Source organism: Leptonychotes weddellii, chromosome 2, assembly GCF_054177405.1.
Source record: "Leptonychotes weddellii isolate Sample4059 chromosome 2, ASM5417740v2, whole genome shotgun sequence".
In the NCBI taxonomy this organism is placed as follows: Eukaryota; Metazoa; Chordata; class Mammalia; order Carnivora; family Phocidae; genus Leptonychotes; species Leptonychotes weddellii.
Genome location: NC_138370.1, coordinates 82,503,501 through 82,524,866, shown reverse-complemented (window position 1 = coordinate 82,524,866; position 21,366 = coordinate 82,503,501). Strand labels below are relative to the sequence as shown.

The 21,366-nt window shown below is 36.8% G+C and overlaps 1 protein-coding gene across 1 annotated transcript in view; it reads left to right on the top strand.

Moving 5' to 3' along the window:
• INTU (inturned planar cell polarity protein) overlaps positions 1 to 21,366 on the top strand; it is a 56,274-nt gene that overhangs the window by 7,060 nt on the left and 27,848 nt on the right. Inside the window, exons 2-3 of the mRNA XM_081813119.1 lie at positions 7,998 to 8,536; positions 17,701 to 17,786. Of these exons, the coding sequence (XP_081669245.1) occupies positions 7,998 to 8,536; positions 17,701 to 17,786 (625 nt within the window). The remainder of the gene's footprint in view (positions 1 to 7,997; positions 8,537 to 17,700; positions 17,787 to 21,366) is intronic.

Sequence of the window (21,366 nt, the reverse complement as noted above, 5' to 3'; positions counted from 1 at the left end):
TTTAGAGCCTTGAAAACCAATGAAACTGTCCTCAAACTTTGCAGGCAATGAATATACAATTGTTTCTGTTCAGAGAAAAGTGGAATAAACAAAATAATCTCATTGAAAGACATTTACACAATGAAACTTTGCAGTTTGTACCACAGGATCTCAGAAAAAAGATTAAAGAACACTTATGAAAATCTGTATTATAAAAATCAGAATTAAAGCTGCTAGAGTTAATTCTTTTTTCAAAATAAGCATTTTCTTTTGGCATTAAGTTTAGATTTACAGAAAAGTTGCAAACATAGTACAGAGAGTTCCCTTATATCCTTCACCCAGTTTCCCCTGATGTTAACATCTTACACAACTATGGTATGTTTGCCAGAACTAAGAAATTAACATTAGTACAGTACTATTAAATAAACTCCAGACTTTATTTGAAAATCCTTACGTCCTTTTTCTGTTCTAGGATCTAATCCAGGATATCATATTGCATTTAGTCATTAAGTCTCCCTAGTTTCCTGTGGTCTGTGACAGTTTCTTAGTTGTTTCTTGTTTTTCATAACCTGGATCGCTTGGTTAAGGTAATGTCTGCAAGGTTTCTTCACTGTGAAGTTACTGTTTCTCACTTTCCATACTCTGTTCTTTGGAACGCGTCACTAAGTCCAGTTCACATTAAAGGGGAGGAAGGATTAAGCTCCATCTCCTGGAGGAGGGAGTATCAACATATAATATTAATTTATTTGATTTTGTTATTAATAATAGTTGGACTGAAAGGTTGGTTTTTTCATAGTTGTTATCTTTAATACACCCTCTTCTAGTAGAACTAGTTTGAGAATACAGTCTTTACAACTCTGTTAAACTTTCTAACACATTAATCAGTTATGCTGATTGATGTTTATCCAAATAGGAATTAATCATCTGGAGTAGAAAATAAGGAACCTTCCAAGAATACTGAACTATGGGAGCCACAGAGGCCGCATCTAGTTTGCTTCTTTTTTTTTTTAAAGATTTTATTTATTTGACAGAGAGACACAGCGAGAGAGGGAACACAAGCAGGGGGTGTGGGAGAGGGAGAAGCAGGCTTCCCACCGAGCAGGGAGCCCGACGCGGGGCTCGATCCCAGAACCCTGGGATCATGACCTGAGCCGAAGGCAGACGCCTAACCACTGAGCCACCTAGGCACCCCTCTAGTTTGCTTCTTATGCCAATAGCACTTAGCCTGGAGCCTAGCAAATAGAGGTCATTGGAGACATCTTCCTTTATTGCCAGGGGTTGGAAGAATACAGAAGTATGAGTGCTATATCTAATAAAGTTATAAGTTTCTCTACATTTTTGATTCTGTTGGGCAAGAGGAAAGGGACTGACATTAATTTGACGCTTACCATGCCAAGCACATTTTTAAATTTACTGTTGATAACAGCCATGTGAGGTAGCTATAACCTGTTTTCTAGAAGAGAAAAACTAAAGCTTAGAAAAGTAAAAATGTCAATAGAACAGAATTTGAACCCAGGTCTTTGTGACTTCTCAGTTCTTTTTTTTTTGCTATACATGTTTCCTTCTTTCATGAGTCTCGTACATTCATTTCCCTGTCTTTGTTCCTGTTCCTCTTATCTCCCTTCTTTTAATTTCTTCTTCCTCTTAAAGAGAAGTATCTTTTAAATTTAGAGGTGAGGAAAATGGATCTCATTCGTTGCTGGTGGAAATGTGAATTGGTATAATCTTTGGATAAAAATGTATATGTATACATATAAGGATGGTTACTGTATCATTGTCCATAAGGGTAAAACAAATACTGAACACAAAGCTAGCTTATAAGGAGGTGAATGACCAAATGTGCTTCATCCTTGATAGGAACCATTAATGCAGCCATTAGGGGTGATACATATTAAAGGTATGTGTATATATACGTGTATATATATATATATACATACACACATTTGAAAGATGATTCCACGTTTTATTTATTTATTTATTTTTTATTAAGAGTTTATTTATTTGACAGAGAGAGACAGCGAGAGAGGGAACACAAGCAGGGGGAGTGGGAGAGGGAGAAGCAGCTTCCGCTGAGCAGGGAGCCCGATGCGGGGCCCGATCCCAGGACCCTGGGATCATGACCTGAGCCGAAGGCAGACGCTTAATGACTGAGCCACCCAGGTGCCTGTCCACATTATATTTATATATAATAGAATATGTAATAATTCTAGTTTTTCAACACAATGACAGCATAATCCTGTATATGTTTTTATATGATTTTATGATTTTAAGAACATGAATATTTAACATTTATGTCAGTGAAAAGTAGGAAGGGAAGATGACATGTATTATAGTTTTGTTCCCATTTATATAAAATGAGTCTGTCCATAGGTATGCATAAAAGGATGCATGAAAGCACAGTCACCAACTAGCAATCTGGTCGACATTAATTCCTTCCTCTGTCATCATCTCATCTAATCAGTCTCAAAGTACAGTGATTTTCAAGCATTTCTTAAATGTTTTTCTTACTTTCCATGTTTTCTGCCTTGCTTTATTTATTTATTTATTTACTTTTATTATTATGTTATGTTAATCACCATACATTACATCATTAGTTTTTGATGTAGTGTTCCATGATTCATTGTTTGCGTATAACACCCAGTGCTCCATTCAGTATGTGCCCTCTTTAATACCCATCACCAGGCTAACCCATCCCCCCACCCCCCTCCCCTCTAGAACCCTCAGTTTGCTTCTCAGAGTCCATAGTCTCTCATGGTTCGTCTCCCCCTCCGATTTCCCCCCTTCATTCCTCCCTTCCTGCTATCTTCTCCCCCTTTTTTGTTTTTTTTGTTAACATATAATGTATTATTTGTTTCAGAGGTACAGGTCTGTGATTCAACAGTCTTACACAATTCACAGCGCTCACCATAGCACATACCCTCCCCAATGTTTATCAACCAGCCACCCCATCCCTCCCACCCCTCACCACTCCAGCAACCCTCAGTTTGTTTCCTGAGATTAAGAATTCCTCATATCTGCCTTGCTTTAGATACCATCTTTGCCTAGTATCTAAACATCCCCCTAACTATTCTCTTGACTTGAATCTTATCTACCTCAAATCCTTCTTCCAATTTCTTTTTAAAGTAGATCTATCCAGAGATACCTGACACATAAATCTCTATCTAAAATTCTTACACTATAAAATCCAAACCCCTTGCCATGGTCCAAAAGGCCTTGTAAAATTAAGACTTGACTACATTTCCTCTCGTGCCCCACCTTTGGCAACCGTAGACTAGCTTTGTTTTGTTTTGTTTATAAGATTTTATTAAAATTCCTAGTTAGTTAACATACAGTGTAATATTAGTTTCAGGAGTAGAATTTAGTGATTCATCACTTACTTACAACACCCAGTGCTCATCACCACAAATGCCCTCCTTAATGCCTATCACCTATTTAGCCCCTCCCCTGCTCACCCCTCCTCCAACATGTCTGTTCTCTATAATTAAGAATCTGTTTTATGGTTTGCCTCTCTTTCTTTGCCCCCTCCGATGTTCATCTGTTTTGTTTCTTAAATTACACCTATGAGTGAAATCATATGGTATTTGTCTTTCTCTGACTGACTTATTTCACTTAGCATAATACTCTAGCTCCATCCACATCATTGCAAATGGCAAGATTTCATTCTTTTTTATGGCTGAATAATATTCCTCTGTGTGTGTGTGTGTGTGTGTGTATCACCTCTTCTTTATCCATTCATCAGTTGATGGATACTTGGGCTGCTTCCATATTTTGGCTATTGTTGGTAATGCTGCTATAAACACTGGGGAGCATGTACCCCTTTGAATCAGTATTTTTGTATCCGTTAGGTAAATACCTAGTACTGCAATTGGATCATATGGTAGTTTTATTTTTAACTTTTTGAGGAATTTCCATACTTTTTCCACAGTGGCTGCATCAGTTTGCATTCCCACCAGCAGTGTAAGAGGGTTCGGTTCCCCTTTCTCCGTATCCTCACCAACATCTGTTGTTTCCTGTGTTGTTAATTTTAGCTATACTGACAGGTGTGAAGTGGTATCTCATTGTGGTTTGGATTTGTATTTCCCTGATGATGAGTGATGTTGAGCATCTTTTTATATGTCTGTTGGCCATCTGTATGTCTTTGGAAAAATGTCTGTTCATGTGTTCTGCCCATTTCTTAACTGGATTATTAGTTTTTTGGGTGTTGAGTTTGATAAGTTCTTTAAGATCTTGGACGTATCCTTTATCAGATATGTCATTTGCAAATATCTTCTCCCATTCTGAAGGTTTCCTTCTAGTTTTGTTGATGGTTTCCTTTGCTGTGCAAAAGCTTTTTATTTTGATGTAGTCCCAGTAGTTCATTTTTGCTTTTGTTTCCCTTGCCTCAGGGGACCTATCTAGAAAAAAGTTGCTACAGCCAATGTCAGAGAAAAGAAGTTGATGCCTGTGTTCTCTTCTAGGATTTTTAATATTTCAGGTCTCATTTAGGTCTTTCATCCATTAGGTCTTTCATCCATTTTGAATTTATTTTTGTGTATGGTGTAAGAAATTGGTCTAGTTTCATTCTTCTGCACAGGCAGCAACTTCTCTGACATTGGCTGTTTTCCCAGCACCATTTTTTGAAGAGACTATCTTTTTTCTGTTAGATATTCTTTCCTGCTTTGTTGAAGATAAGTTGACCATATAGTTGTGAGTCCATTTCTGGGTTTTCTGTTCTGTTCCATTGATCTATGTGTCTGTTTTTCCACCAATACCATACTGTCTTGATCACTACCCCTTTGTAATATAACTTGAGGTCTGGAATTGTGATGTCACCAGCTTTGCCTTTCTTTTTCAAGATTGCTTTGGCTATTTGGGGTCTTTTGTGGTTCCATACAATTTTAGGATTGATTGTTCTAGCTCTGTGAAAAATGCTGGTGGTATTTTGATAGGGATTGCATTAAATGTGTAGATTGCTTTGGGTAGTATAGACATTTTAACAATATCTGTTCTTTCCATCCATGAGCATGGAATGTTTTTCCATTTCTTTGTGTCATCTTCAATTTCTTTCATCAGTGTTTTATAGTTTCAGAGTACAGATCTTTTACCTCTGTGGTTAGGTTTATTCCTAATTATCTTTTTTTTGGTGTAATTGTAAATGGCATCAATGCCTTAATTTCTCCTTCTGCTGCTTCATTATTGGTGTAGAGAAATGCAACAGATTTCTGTACATTGATTTTGTATCCTGGGACTTTACTGAATTTGTATATCAATTATAGCAATTTTTTGGTGGAGTCTTTCAGGTTTTCTACATAGGGTAACATGTTGTCTGCAAATGGTGGAAGTTTTACTTCTTCTTTGCCAATTGCCTTTTATTTCTTTTTGTTGTCTGATTGCTGAGGTTAGGACTTCCAGTACTATGTTAAATAACAGTGGTGAGAGTGGATATCCCTCTCTTGTTCCTGACCTTAGAGGAAAAGCTCTGTTTTTCCCCTTTGAGGATGAAATTAGCTGTGCGTTTTTCATATATGGCCTTTATGATGTTGAGGTATGTTCCTTCTTTAGTTGTCTGCATAGGCCAGACTAGTTTTAGTTGTCCACATAGGCATAGAGACAGTCCCTCAAGGCCTCTGCTTATGCTGTTATTTCTGCTTGGAATTGTCTTTTCTTCTTCCCCTTCAGGCCTCCATATCCCCATCACCAACCACTTACTCTTTTAAAACTTACTTCTGTGTATCCTCTACCAGAAATTCTCCCTGCCCTCACCCTCAATCCCAGGCTAAACTAGGTGACCTCTATTTTGCATTTACCATGTGTATTATTGTGAATTCTTTCTCACTTTCTCTTCCCCACTAGACAAGGGAAGGACTGATGTTTTAATCATTACAATTCTAGTACCTTCCAAGCACCTGGCACTGTTCATTTGCTCCATGATTGAATGTCCTGTGCCCCCCCGCCATCTTTAAGTCATAGCCAAAAAGTGGTTGGTTCTCATTCAAATTTTAGAGATAAGATGAAACATCTTCATGTTTAACATAGGGGAAAAAGTATTTCTTTGGGGTCACATATTTAATACAAATAATATACTAGATTAAAAGAGATTATGAAGCAAATGATTTCATTCATTGTTTAAATTGATACGTATCTTCATAAGTAATTGTGTATAACCATGATATGTACATTGTGCCATTTTAAATTATGGTACATACTTACCTAAATTTTTTATGATTGGAGGCAGTTATTTAGATTCTTCAGAGTAGAATTACAGAGTTAATAAATACCAATTTCTGTGGCTACAAACGGATATGGTTGAAACATCTGATAAATGGTTAATACCTGGTGCTAAGTGGTGCTAACACGATGCCCCACATTGGGAACCAACAAGTGCCAAAGAAATACTGGTTTTGATATTTGGGGTTAGGTATGCCTTTCTTTAACCATTAATATATAGTTGAAAATCCTGAATTAATTGCCAGCCACAGATGAGATAGGTGGTTAATTTCAGAGTTGAGTAATAGAATAGTGCATTTTTTTAAATTAATTTTCACAGTTTTTAGAGAGACAGTTGACTTTTTTTGAGAGAAAGAGAGAGAGAGCACATGTGTGCATGCAGTGGGGGGAGGGACAGAGGAAGAGGGGGAGAGAGAATCTGAAGCAAGCTCCAAGCCTGGTGTGGAGCCCAACACCAGTACCCAAGCCCTACACGGGGCTGGATCTCACAACCCTGAGATCATGACCTGAGCCGAATTCAAGCGTCAGACACTTAACCGACGGAGTCACCCAGGCTCCCCTAGAGAGACAGTTGACTGTTAAGTTAAAAGAACCGGAGTTGCTAATAAACACTGCAGAAAACGGAAATGTCTTCTATTTGATGGAATGATTAGAATACAAATTATACCCTTTTACATCAGAATATTACAGCTCTCTTAACATATCTTCCACTGTAACCAGTTTGCTTTAAAAAATAGCAGTTTGAAAGGTAAAGTGTTCATAACACTAAACAGGCAGGGTGGAGTCTGTGATTAGGTTTGTTACCTTAAGATGAGCATTTTAGGGGCGCCTGGGTGGCTTAGTCGTTAAGCGTCTGCCTTCGGCTTAGGTCATGATCCCAGGGTCCTGGGATCGAGCCCCACATCAGGCTCTCTGCTCAGCGGGAGGCCTGCTTCTCCCTCTCCCACTCCCCCTGCTTGTGTTCCCTCTCTCGCTGTGTCTCTCTCTAACAAATAAATAAGTAAAATCTTAAAAAAAAAAAAAAAAGATGAGCATTTTGTTTTTTAATGCTGTTTCAGTCATTTTAGTAGAAGTACTTTTGTTTTTTTCAATGGCCTACTTCCCAGTTGAAATTTTTTTTAACAATCACATGATGAATTATGTAATATGTGGTTTACTTTTCTTACTACAATTATTCATAAAAAGGAGTTTTATGGAAATTATAAGCTATAGAAGCAATGACTATAAATGTGATTATAAACTAGTTGTTTTCAGAGATTTTAGTTTATGGTGAGGTGAATGTTTGTTTTTTGAAAATATATTGTATAAACAAATCGTATTAATAATGGTAGGCTTTAGCTTTCATTTTAACATGACAGCCATGCTGAAGTTTCTATGCAAATAGGATGTTTTTATGTCCAATTTCCAAATGGCTTATGTCTGGATATAATTGCACAATCAACTATTAATGTAAATTATTGTCCAATGAAATTGTCTAAAGTGGAAAATAACCTTACAAGGGCTGAATTAAAATGAAAAAAAAACAAAAACAAAAACCCTTAGATTCCAGAAGGAGGCCATCTCCTTTTTTTGTTTTCTATCACTATGCTTTTTTGATACCCTCTCCTCCAACCCCATTTCTTCAAGACTCTTAAAAAGTGTCCTAGAAAATAATGTTGATGCTTATAATAAATCAGAAATAGTAAGGAGACTTTGAAAGAATCAAAGAACTTTCACCTCCTCCCACCTCCCTGCACCCCCAGTGCCTGAAAGACATAACTATTTTTCTTATGTTTGGCTGCTATTCAGAGTATCTTTTCTATTTTTCACAGTGATGTTGAACCTGAATGGCTGGACAGTGTGCAGAAAAATGGAGAATTATTTTATTTGGAATTGAGTGAGGATGAAGAAGAAAGCCTCCTTCCTGAGACTCCTACAGTGAACCATGTCAGGTTCAGTGAAAATGAGATTATAATTGAAGAGGATGATTACAAAGAAGGAAAAAAGTATGAACCTAAACTCAAGCGGTTTACCAAAATTTTAAAAACTAAAAGTCTTCTACCTAAGCGCTACAATAAAAAAAATAGTAATGACAATGGGCCGGTGTCCATTCTAAAGCATCAATCCAATCAGAAAACAGGAGTTGTTGTCCAACAGCGGTACAAGGATGTGAATATTTATGTAAACCCCAAAAAGTTAACTGTGACCAAGGCCAAAGAGCAGCTCAAGCTTCTGGAAGTCCTGGTTGGGATTATCCATCAGACCAAGTGGAGCTGGAAAAAAAGTGGAAAACAGGGCAGTGGAGAGAGACTTGTGGTCCATGGCCTGCTGCCAGGAGGCTCTGCCATGAAGAGTGGTCAGATATTAATTGGTAAGTGTTGCTGGTGAACATTGTGCTTGTTTGCAGAGATTCATGATTAGTGATGCCTTGTGAGACGTGATCAAAACAATTATATCCAAAGTCTTAACAGATTAAGGACTGCTTGATGATATTTGGGACAGTAGTGAAATTGTTAATCATGGTGTACTACAAGGCATGATGTTCTTAAAATAAGTACTTTGGTGAGTTGAATATGTGTGTGCCTTGTTTAGGCCAAGGAATAGCTTAACTAATTTTTGAGTTTTGAATTATATCATTTTATTTCATCTTGGTTATGTTTGCTGACAAGAAAAAGAAAATAAGTTAATTTTACAGTGATATTTTAGATTTGAATGACCTATATCCAATAGCATGATATAAAAATATGTAATTTATGAATAAAAATACTTTTAAATTGTATGTTTGCACTTGAGTACACTAAGTTCTTGGAGTGGTTTTAAACTGTTTCGTCTGGCATATTTAGCAACAGTGATGTTATACATAAATTTCCTTTTAAGGGTGCTTGTCATAAAATATCTCATCAATTTGAAGGGAAAAAAAAATATATCCGAAAGTTATTCTGAATATATATTAAGGGGAGCATTTTGTATTGCTGATACATTTTCCGCTGTTGGATATAATGCTTGAGTTAGAGGCAATTTCGTTACTTAGGTAAAAGCTATATTAGTCAAATGTGAGAATATATTATTAATGAAACTTAAAAGTTATTAACAAATCTAAAAGCTGGCAGTCTTTAAAGTTGACTCAGCCTACCAGATTTAGATACAGAAACTTTTATAGCTACCTTAGAAACATTTAAAAATATTTCTTTAAGTCTAAGTTGCATTTGTTTGTTCACTGAGTCCACAAAATTTTTGAGCATCTGCTAAGTGTCAGGAATACAAAGATTACTCTAAGGATCCACTCACTCCTCTTAAGAAGCTCCTACTGTGGTGCAGGAGGTGGGTCAGAAATAAGCAGGCAGTTTCGCATAGTATGATAAGTGCCATGATAGGGTTTACAAGAATGAATCACATAGGAAGAGCATCTATGCAGTGTGTGTTCCAAATGGTTGCAACAAGATCTCCACATTCTCTTCTTAACAATGCAGTGTTGATACTCCTCCCATGGAGAGTTAAGTTTTTGTGTCCTCCCTTCCCTACCACTGTGGGCCTGGACTACAGCTTAAGTAGTACTATGTGATTTCAGAGTATAGGGATCATAAAAGGGGATGCAGCTTCTGCCTGGTGTTCTTGGAACCCAGTTGCCATTGTGTGAGCAAGGCCGATCCATATGAAGAGGCCATGAATACTATTCTGGCTGATCACCCCAGCTGAGGCCTCAGCCACCCTGCAGCATCAGCTACCACACATGAGTGAAGAAGCCTTCCAGAAAATTCCAGCCCCAACCACCATGTGTCTGCAACCACAGAGGGAACCCCAAGTGAAAACCTCAGCTAAGCCCAGTCAACCCCAGAACCAGGAAAGATAATAAATGGTGGTGGTTGTTTTAAACTCCGAAGTTTCGGGGTCATTCGTTATACAGCAGCGGATAGCTGGAACAGAAGCTAATATCATGCTTACATTCTCTCAGGTGCTCAACTTCCTTTTTTGTAAAATGTCTCTAAGGTTTATTCTTTTCGTTCTGTCAGAGGATGCCAGAATTCATGCTTATGACATCTTGCCTGGTTGTTATCAACCACCGTAACTCCTATATTTATCTGGGGCCTCTGCTCAGGACCTAATTGGACTGATTTGTAGACAAATCTCTAAAATTCTTTTTACCCATTTCCCTTGAAACCTAGTGGAGAGGTGGTTATGGTCAGTGAGTGTCCCATTCCATGTTTCCTTTCCCCTGATCCTCACTCCAGTCTGCCGAACCCTCTAGGAATGCCCCTTACCTCTAGACCTGATCTTTTTGCACCATCTGTATGGGAGGGAAGAGAATGAACTATAGAGAGGAAGAGGCTGCTAGGTAGTCCTGTTGTTTATCTTTAAAATAATTTAAAGATACACAGGATGCTGATAGTATACTTTCTGACTTGAGTGTGGTTACGTGGGTATGTTCACTTTTTGATAATTTATTGTTGTACCATTATAGTTTGTACACTTTTCTGCATGTGTATGAATAGCAATGAAAAGGCAGAAAAATGAAGTTCATGATTTCAGTTTCATAATGGAAAAGTTTCTGATTTACCAATAAGTAAAAAAAAAAGATTTGTCAAAATAAAATGATTATTTCATCCTTGGTGCATAGCAAAATGCTTGGTTGATAAATAAGCCCTCAAAAACATTTATTAAATAAATGCATAAACTATGTAGAAAACTATGTGCAGGGAAAACAATTGGAAGTAAATATAAATACCGCAAAATGCTAATAGTGTTGGGTTTGTGTGGAGACGTTATAGGTGGTTGGTTTTCTCTTTTTTCAGATTTTTAACTTTATGGTGATGTTGTATATTTTTAAAGTTACATACTTTGGGAATAAATAATGGACAATTTTAATATCATAGTGACTTTGATAATCCCCCAGCACTGAATTTTCTCATTTGTTTCTTTCATGGTTTCATTTTACACTGAAGTCTGTGGTTGAACTGTGAGGTAACCCCATAGGCAGGAGGATCTTGAAAACTTTGTCCTGGTAAAGCAGTTTGCTGGGGTGATTTCTGCCATTGTCTAGCTGGAGAATGACCCTCCTTTGACTAAAGTGCATTGGGCAACACAGACTGGTGACTGTTTTCATTCTTTCCTTTCATGACAGTAGACCTCTGTTCTATTCTGATTCTCCTTTCCTGGGGTTTTGGGGGTTTTGCTGCATTTTCTAGTGCCATTTTTGCTGTTCTTGCTGCTGACTTGCATCTTTATTTTTTATTTCTGAGTTTTTCTTAAAGACTGACCGCTGAGGGGCACCAGGGCAGCTCAGTCAGTTAAGCATCCAACTCTTGATTTCCAGCTCAGGTCATGATCTCAGGGTTGAGTTCAAGCCCCATGTTGGGCTCCATGCCCAGCGTGGAGCCTGCTTAAGACTCTCTCCTTCTCCCTCTGCCCCTTCCCTGCTCCTCCCCACCCCCATGCACATGAGAGTGTGCATGTGCTCTCTCGCTCAAAAAAATAAATAAATCTTAAAAAAAAAAAAAAGTTTGACAGCTGATTGCTCCTTAATTACCGGTAGCCAGCCTCTATCCCTAGACCAAAGCATATCCTCTTTACCTGTATCCTAGAAACTGCGTATCACCTTGGTGATTTTTTTTTCAAGATGACCCATTTTTACTCATTTTAACTAGGTGTTTTTTAAGGATTGGAAAGGATAGGGCTAAAGAAATCACATTAATGTTGTAGACATACATATCCCTGTAGAATGTTTCTGCTCAACAATAAAACAAAGTTTTTATTTTAAGTGCTTTTTGTGCAACTTCTAATGTTCTCACCTGTGATCACTGAATAACTTTGTTTTATATGACACATTTGTGCTATTTCTCTTTTAATTTTTTTGCAGTTTATTTACTTTTTAAAAATCTTTTTGAGGCATAACATATATTCATAACATGGACAAATCTTAAGTGTACATTCAGCAAATCCTGACATATGTTATATGCCTGTGTAACTACCACCCAGATCAAGATAAAGAACATTTCCAGTACCCAGAAGGCTCCGTGGTGCCTCCTCCCAGTTAATACCCTCTCCCTTCTGAAAGTCAAGTTTTCTATTAACAGAGTTGATTTTTCCTCCTCCTCTTCTTCTTCTTTTTTTTTTTTTTAATTTTACCCCTTCTTAAACTTCATTTAAAGGAAGTATAAAGGGGCGCCTGGGTGGCTCAGTCGTTAAACGTCTGCCTTTGGCTCAGGTCAGGATCCCAGGGACCTGGGACCTGGGATTGAGCCCCGTATTGGGCTTCCTGCTCAGCAGGAAGCCTACTTCTCCCTCTCCTACTCCCCCCTGCTTGTGCTCCCTCTCTTGCTGTGTCTCTCTCTGTCAAATGGATAAATAAAATCTTACAAAAAAAGGAAATATAAAGTGTGTGTTCTCTTGCACTTTCTTTATTTTATAATCTGTGAGAAATATCCAGGCTGTTGCTATGTAGTATTCCATTGTATATTCATTTTTCCATTTCACTGTTGATGGACATTCTGGTTGTTTCCAGTTAAAACATTTGAAGTGCTTTTTTAAGAAGATAGGTTTGGTTTTTTGTGAGTACCTAATGAATGGTTTTATTCTCTAATATTTTGTATGTTGTTATTTGATACACATTTTTATTTTCACCTTCTGTAATACTTGAAACATTTCAATTTTCTTTTCCTCCCTTTATTTTTAAAGATTTATTTATTTTATTTTTATTTATTATTATTTTTAAAGATTTTATTTGTCCATTTGTCAGAGAGATAGAGAGCACAAACAGGGAGAGTGGCAGGCAGAGGGAGAAGCAGACTCCCACTGAGCAAGGAGCCAGATGTGGGGCTCAATCCCAGGACTCCGGGATCGTGACCTGAGCCAAAGGCAGATGCTTAACCAACTGAGCCACCCAGGCATCCCTATTTATTTATTTTAGAGAGAGAGAGAGCAAGCCGGGAGAAGGGCGGAGAGAGAGGGACAGAGAATCTCAAGCAGACTCCGAGCTGAGCATGGAGCCCATTGTGGGGCTCGATCTCATAACCCCAAGATCATGACCTAAGCTGAAACCAAGAGTCACACGCTTCACCAACTGAGCCACCCAGGTGCCCCAGTATTTCAATTTTGTTAACGAAAGTAACTCCGCTGTGCTTTTCTGTCTCTCCTCCCTCACATCATTTCTTTTCCACATTTTACCTGTGGTACTTGACCCAGTAGTAAAGGAAAGAAACAAGCAGTGACTTCATTGCAAAGATAGAATTAGAGTTTTTAGGCCTTCCTAGAGAGTTTCTGGTGCAGTTACTTCCTTCTACAAATGAGTACCAGAAGGATTACGTGATTTACCAAGAACAGAGGGCAGTCAGTGATAAAGCTGGGACCTACAAGTCCTGATTTCTATTCACAAAACTCTTTCACTTGCTGTAGTGCTTCACTTGAATGGGTGGAGGGAATGCCGAAGGATTTCTCTTTGAAGCCAAAAAGAAAAGAAATTATTGAATCCTTCCAAAATGTAATTTGGAAATAAGGATTAAGCTACAACAGTGTACCACTTAACCATTTAATCCATTTTGGGACACTTATCCAAAAGAAATAATCTAAAACAGATCTGTAAACCATGACCTGTATGTCAGATCAGTCCTACCATTCATTTTTGTAGTCTGAAAACTGAGAATGGTTTTTACCTTTTCAGTGATTAAAAAATAAAAATCAAAAGAACAGTATTTTATTACATATGAAAGTTATGTGAAATTCACATGTTAGTGTTCATAAATAAAATTGTATTGGAGCACAGCCACATTCATACGTTTATTGTCTATTGCTGCTTTCGAACTGCAGTTGCAGAGTAGAGTAGTGGCTGCAACAAAAACCATATGGCCTGCAGAGCCTAAAATATTTACTTATCTGGCCCTTTACAGAAAGTTTGCTGAACCCAGATGTAAAAGAAGGAAAACTATGTGCATGAAAACATTTATTTAAGCATTTTTTAAGTAAGAATAAAAATAAAAAGCATGAAAATGTCAAACTGGAGTATGGTTATTTGAATTATAATTTAATAAATGTCTGCATTATTTGGCTATTAAAAATTGTAATCTAAACACTATGTACCAACATAAAAATTCTTATTACTTGAGAGGTTTAAAAGGATGAAATTCCTTTATACCTCATTTGTGTCAATGTAAGTAAAGACTAAAAATAATTTGCGAAAATAATTATGGCTAAAAGTGCTGGGGTCATCAATAATTTTTCAACATTTCTGTAGTATTATTTTCTGTTTTAATGAGAAATAAAAACCTTGCACCAGTTTCTTATCCGGCATCATGAGGCAATGTGATCTTTAACTTAATCAAATGTTTTGAATGATAGTTACAATATATGAGCCACTATTATTCAAGGATTTCTAGAATGATAGATCAGGAGAGACCGTAATTTTCTGCTTATGCCCGCATATTATAAATGAGGGATTGATATTGGCACTCAAAAAATATATAATAAAGTTAATTCTCTCAAAATTTAAGGATTTTTCAGTAAATGTCTTGACAGTAAATGCATTAACTTGAATGTATAACATGGCAGTATGGTAAATGTGTTTCAAAAAAGTGAGATTTTCTTCCCCCTGAAGTCAAATTCAGCTTAATTTAAAAGACCAATTTAAACTCAGTCTGATCCCACCCCACTGGCACATACACATTTCCAGTCCTTCTGTGCATAAATCCCTCCTTCTAATAAGATTGATTTAGTTTTTTCTCCAATGACCTCGTTGTACCTTGTATATCCAGGCCTGTTCTTTTTCATTCATGGTCCATGATTCTCATTTGGTGCTTAGCCAAGACTGCTTTGTATTTTTAGGCAGGTGTATTCATTTTCTATTGGTACTGTGACAAATTACTACAAACTTAGTGGTTTAAAACAACACAAATTTATCATCTTGCAGTTCTGGAATTTAGAAGTCGAAAATGTGCCCTCTTGCACTAAAATCAAAGTATCCACAGGGCTACATTCCTTATGGATTCTCTAGGGTAGAAATCCCGTTACTCGGCCAGCTTTTCAGAGGCCACTTGAACTCCTTGTCTTGTGGTCCCTTCCTGCATCTTCAAAGCCAGCAGTGTAGCATTTTCAAATCTCTCTCTGACTCTGACCCTCCTGCCTCCTGCCTATAAATACCCTGTGATTACATTGGGCCACTTAATCTCCCGATCTCAACATCCTTAACATGCCAAGTCCCTTTTGCCATGTAAGGTAACATTGAGAGATTTCAGTGATTAGGATGTGAACAACTTTAGGGGACCATTATCTGCCTACCACAGTGGGGTTTTTTTTAGTAAAATAATGAGTTTTAATTTGTTTTTATAATAGTAATATTTGTTTAATGTAGACAGTTTAGAAAATAAAGCAAAAAAAGAAAAAGCCCATACACCCAAAGGCAACATTTTATAGATATACGTATATATATCTTTTCTTTTTTCTATATTTATGTGTAATAGTTTTATTTTAAAAATAATTTCTTAAACTGTATATTCATTTTGCATATAGTATAAATAGAGTAGTAAACAAACTTTGACATATGTACTTTCATAGCCCTTGGTGCCCTTCAGTACACATTTGATATTAAGTAGATGCTCAGGAATGCAATGATCGATTTTCTCAAATGACTAATTTTACATTGAGGAATTGATTTAAGCACTGTTTTAAACTGATTTCACCTCTTTCTATTTCATTTGACTTTTGAATGTATCTTGATAAAATTTTCCATCAGTAATTCGCATTTCTTACCTAGCGGTTCAAACAATTTCATGCAGTTCATTTCCTTTCAGCCTTTGACAGGGCATCCTAATGACTCTGTGTGCTTGCTGAGAAAGAACTTTGCCCACTGAAGTGATAGGATGTCCAGGAAGCCTGCCGTTTCTGAGTCACAGAGTTGCTGACAAAAACTTGAGGAAAACAAATATCTGGGAGAATGAGAAGTGGATATAACACTTCTCTTACAGAAGGAGAAAATTTTCTACTAAACATTTTAAAATATTATGTATACTACACTCACTCTAAAATTAATTTTCATATGTTATGACAATACATGTATGTCTCCTACTTTTAGAACTTTGTTAGACGTGTTTTCAGATGGTTACTCCCTACAGCACTACTGTCCAAGGCTGTTCACTACACAACCATCCTTGAAAAAATAATCCAGAACAAGGACTTCAGTGCCTTGCCTTGAAAGATGTACAAAAACATGAGAGACTGATGGCGAATCGTCTACCAACACTATTATCCATATACGTGTTTATAATTTTTTTCCCCAGAGTATGAAGCTCCATGACGGTAGAGATTTTTGTCTGTTCTGTTCAATTCTCTATCTATGGTGCCTAGAACAGTGCATGGCACACAGTAGGTGCTCAGTAAAAATATGTTAGATGAATATTAATTATTTGGTCCATTTCTTAATGGTATGTTTAGGAATGATAAAAAATAACCTTGGTGTGTATATATTTCTATTAATAAAACTCAGTTATTTTGATATTATCTCTAATTATGTTACAAAAGTAAATTTCCATTTTAACACTGATCTTTATTTTATGAAAGCCCCCAAATTTGATAAACATACACATTTAAAGAAAACCCATGGAAAAGGAGCTTTTACCAAAACATGCTGTGGATTTTGTTGTTTTTGTTGGGTTTTTTTAAATTTTATTTATTTATTTTTGAGAGAGAGAAGGAGCACGAGTGGGGGTGAGGGACAGAGGGAGAAGCAGATTCCCCACTGAGCAGGGAGCCCAGTGTAGGACTCCATCCCAGGACCCCGGGATCATGACCTGAGTTGAAGGCAGAGACACCCAACAACTGAGCCACACAGGCATGCAGAACATGCTGTGGATTTTGTTACGGTTGGGGCCTTTGAAACAAAGAGCTGAGTGTAGACACAGATCAATAATAGCAGTGAATGCCACAGCATATTGAGTTATGATGTACCACATGGATTTAATTAAAATTTCAGCCAATTTTTTTTACTGTGTCTTTAAGTGATTAGATTCAATTTTGCTAAGTGCAGTACTTGGTTTATGCTACAAATTTTGTATTTGTCCTTTGAATTTACATAATTCTCCCAGTTGTATCCAAAATGAGAATATTCATCTCTTTAAATATCCATAAGTTGTAGGGGCACCTGGGTGGCTCAGTCATTAAGCATCTGCCTTCGGCTCAGGTCATGATTCCAGGTCCTGGGATCGAGCCCCGCATCAGGCTCCCTGCTCCGCGGGAAGTCTGATTCTCCCTCTCCCACTCCCCCTGCTTGTGTTCCCTCTCTCGCTGTGTCTCTTTCTGTCAAATAGATAAATAAAATCTTCTAAAAAAAAATAAATAAATATCCATAGATTGTAGTTATGGCACAACATTGGCCTGTATTATAATATAAGAAAAGAATGGAGAGGGAACTTAGCTCTGCTGCTATGAGCTGTATAATAATAATGAGTTCCATAGTATTTTGAAGAGGTTGGAATAGATGCTTTTAATGTTCCAATTCTAGATCTTTTTGGTTTTTGGATATTCATACAATGACCTTTGTTATTCTGTTTTCAGGTGATGTTCTTGTTGCTGTGAATGATGTTGATGTGACCTCTGAGAACATAGAGAGAGTTCTATCTTGCATTCCTGGACCTATGCAGGTATGAACAGTCTTTTTTGTATTTTATGATGAATTACAGAAAATAAAGACATCCTGTACTGTTTTCATTTTTAAGATTCTGAAAGTTATCATGTATAAGGTGAGTTACACTTACATACTTGACTATTTAAAAAATTATAGCTCTTGTTAACATTTTTAGCTTTTGGAGATTATTCTAAAAAGAGAGAAATATCTGCAAATAAAGCTCCTGTGTAAAGCAGGAATAATGACAATAATAAAAAAAAATATAATGACCAGCCTGCCTTTATGACTACTATATATGTTGATGATGATCCATTTCCTAAAGAAGTCATTTTAAACAGTCATGGAATTTTCTTTTCTCTGATTTATTAAAATCACTATTCCTATAAAGTTTTTTTAATGTGGTTTTATTTATTTTAAAAACTAAATTAAATTAAATTAAAAAAAGAAATGAAAAAAAAACTAATTATACTATTTTCTTGATTTTTTTTCTGTTATCTAGTTTTAGCCTTATTCCTGAGCTTTTATTTAGCTACTTAGTGAATTATTTTTCATTCCTTGTAGGTAAAAATAAATCTCTTTCATAATAGTTATTTTGATAGTCTAAGCATTGACATTTTGTATCATAGATGACATTTTTAGGTCATTAGATGTATTTTGAAAGTGCTGTACTTTCTGTTTATGAATGCTCTGCTCTTGTTAGTATCAGGAATTAGCTTTCTCTCTTTTGAGGGGTAAGAAGGATGATATGCTTTAGATAGGTTAGATATTCTATAAAACGAGGAGGAATTACTTTCTGGATTGATCAGGATGAAGAACAGAATCCCTGATAAAACAGAATCTTCCTGCATCTGATTTGAGATTCTGAAATAGTAGGACCCATGATGAAATTCTTTATTGTCTAAGAAATAGCATTTCCCTTATGTTCACTTCTTTCTCTTAAAACACATACACACACAGCAAAGACACACATGGATGCTCTGTAAAAGTAGCTATCTTTGGAAATGCAAAATGAAAGTGCTAGAATAACTATGGCAGCCAGTGACCAGCAGTGCCTATGAATGGATAAAGAGATGTCGATGGAGACAGATTGGTGTTTGAAATACTGACAATCAGGCAAACACCAGCCATAATGCTGAAATAGGGTATACTGTTGTCCCCTTTGGTTGTCAGATGTGGAGAGGGCCTAGGGTGAGCCAGGGTACTAGGGCACCTCAGGGGGCCCAGACAGCAGCTACTTACCAATCAGTAATGAAGAATTACAGTATTTTAACAACTGAAACAGCTTCACCCAAGTAAACTGGCCACACGTCAGCCCCGGGTCCGGGCTCCTCCTTTCTTGCCTCTGGCAGTAGCAGGTGTCTGCCAGTGTTGCCAGAGTTCAACCCCGGCTCTTCTATCTTCCAAAAAAAATTACGTTTTCAGTGGAGTCACATTATACTTATGTTTAATTAACATTTGCAAATTCAGCTATGTATACTTAGAAGTAAAAAAAAAAAATGAATGAATGAATGATTTAAATATTTTGGTCCAACTCCACCCACTGTTTACATGTCCTCGTTAAGTAGGAAGTAGGAGTCGTATATCTGCTGTTGGCCCAGTTTGCCTTTTATGGCGTGAGCATCTTGCTGCATTAAGTGTGGTTCTGCATTTAAATACACACATACACACACATGCACACACGCACGCACGCACATGGCTTTTACGTGCCAATTTGTACATCTTGTGCCTAAATGAAGAAACAGCCGTTTGTTTTGAAAATGGAAGAAAAACTGTTTTGAGTTATTTGAATTTATCGTATTGAGAGAGTATGTTATACTCCAGCACATTCGCCTTCCTAATGTAAGCTCAGAGTGATTTTGACAGCATATAATTTGAGAATATAACCCCGTCATAAGATGTATATTATTAAAATCTTTTTTAAATCTTTTAAAATCTTTTCTATTTAAGAAAATAAACTTTCTTCTTATTATAAAGGTAATACATGTTCATTGTAAAAATTGGAAAATATGAAGAAGTAAGGGACAAAATCTTTGAAAATCCCATCACCTGAGGATATTCATGATAAATATTTTGGAATATTTTATTCTAGTTTAACCCCTTGAGTATAAACATGTATGCATTTGTTTGTTTTACTAGCAGAATTGGTATTATAGCTGTGTTGTACTCAAAAGCAAGCACCAGCATTTAGCATGATGAATCTTTAATAATGATTTAGAACATAGTTAAAATTCCTTTAGCTAGGAGTAATGTTAATTAGTAAACCACATTTTTCTTACATCATTAGTGTTGAAAGGGGGGTAAAGTATAAGCTTCTAACTACCAGCCATGTAAACTAAGGGGTTCATAGGAGGCTCAGGGAGGACAGGAGTAGAATTGGGAAGGGAACTAGTGTTTGTACATATCAGGCAGTATGTTGGTGCTTTGCTAATATCATTTCCTTTAGTAATTTCATTTATTCCTCATAACAGTTTGTAAGATACCAATAATTGTGTTTCTATTTTGTATGTGAAGAAAAAGAATCTAAGAGAGATTTACTGATTTCTCCAAGGTTGCAGAATTAATAACTCAAGGAACTGAAACTGACTCAAGAGCATGATCCTTCCATCTCTCACATAGCCTGGGTGGGGCTTCATTCCCGCCTGGCCAGAACTAACTGAGGTGGACTTGTTCCAGAAAAAGTTGTTTTACCTGATTTGTATCTATGGCAGCTGAAACAGTTATTCAAGCAGTAAGAGAAGAGGAGTGCTGATTTATAAAGAATACCATAGGAGACTTTTTAACATTTAAATTTGGAACTATCTAACGGCAATATTTTAAACTTCTACTCGATGTATAAAAATGGTCTGAACGCTTCTTGTCATCTGACAGAAGATGGCCTGGGAGCTATCTACAATGTGGTAATGTGGTAGAATGAGGTCAGAGCTCCATTTTAAACCTTGCTCTGAGCAAGTTGCCAAACTGTTCTGGGTTTCAGTTTTCTCATCTATAATCAAAGAGATCTGAGCAAATATATCTGAGCCCAGTTCCAACTCTACAGTTCTCTGCTTGATTTTTAAATAAGTTCTGTTAAAAAATAGATTCAGAATACCAGAGTGAAATCCAGAGGTGAAACCTATATGCTAGATGAGGTACAAAAAGCCCAAATCATTTCTTTTAAAGCCAAGTTTTAACATTGTGCAAAAATAGTTGTCTTAGATTCTCCAAAAATGTTATCTGTTATGAAAGAAAAAAAAGGCTGGAGAATTGTCCTAGACTAAGGAACAATGAAGTGACATATAACTAAATGCAGTGGCTAATCCTTAATTGATCCTGGATTGCAGTGGGGAACAGCTGTATTGGGACAATTGGGGAAATTGGGAAAAGACTTTGAGAACAGTATTTTATTTATTTATTTTTTCTCTCTCTCTTTTTTTTATTTTATTATGTTATGTTAATCACCATACATTACATCATTAGTTTTTGATGTAGTGTTCCATGATTCATTGTTTGCGTATAACACCCAGTGCTCCATTCAGTACGTGCCCTCTTTAATACCCATCGCCGGGCTGGGGGGGGGGGGGGGGGGGGGGGGGGGGGGGGGGGGGGGGGGGGGGGGG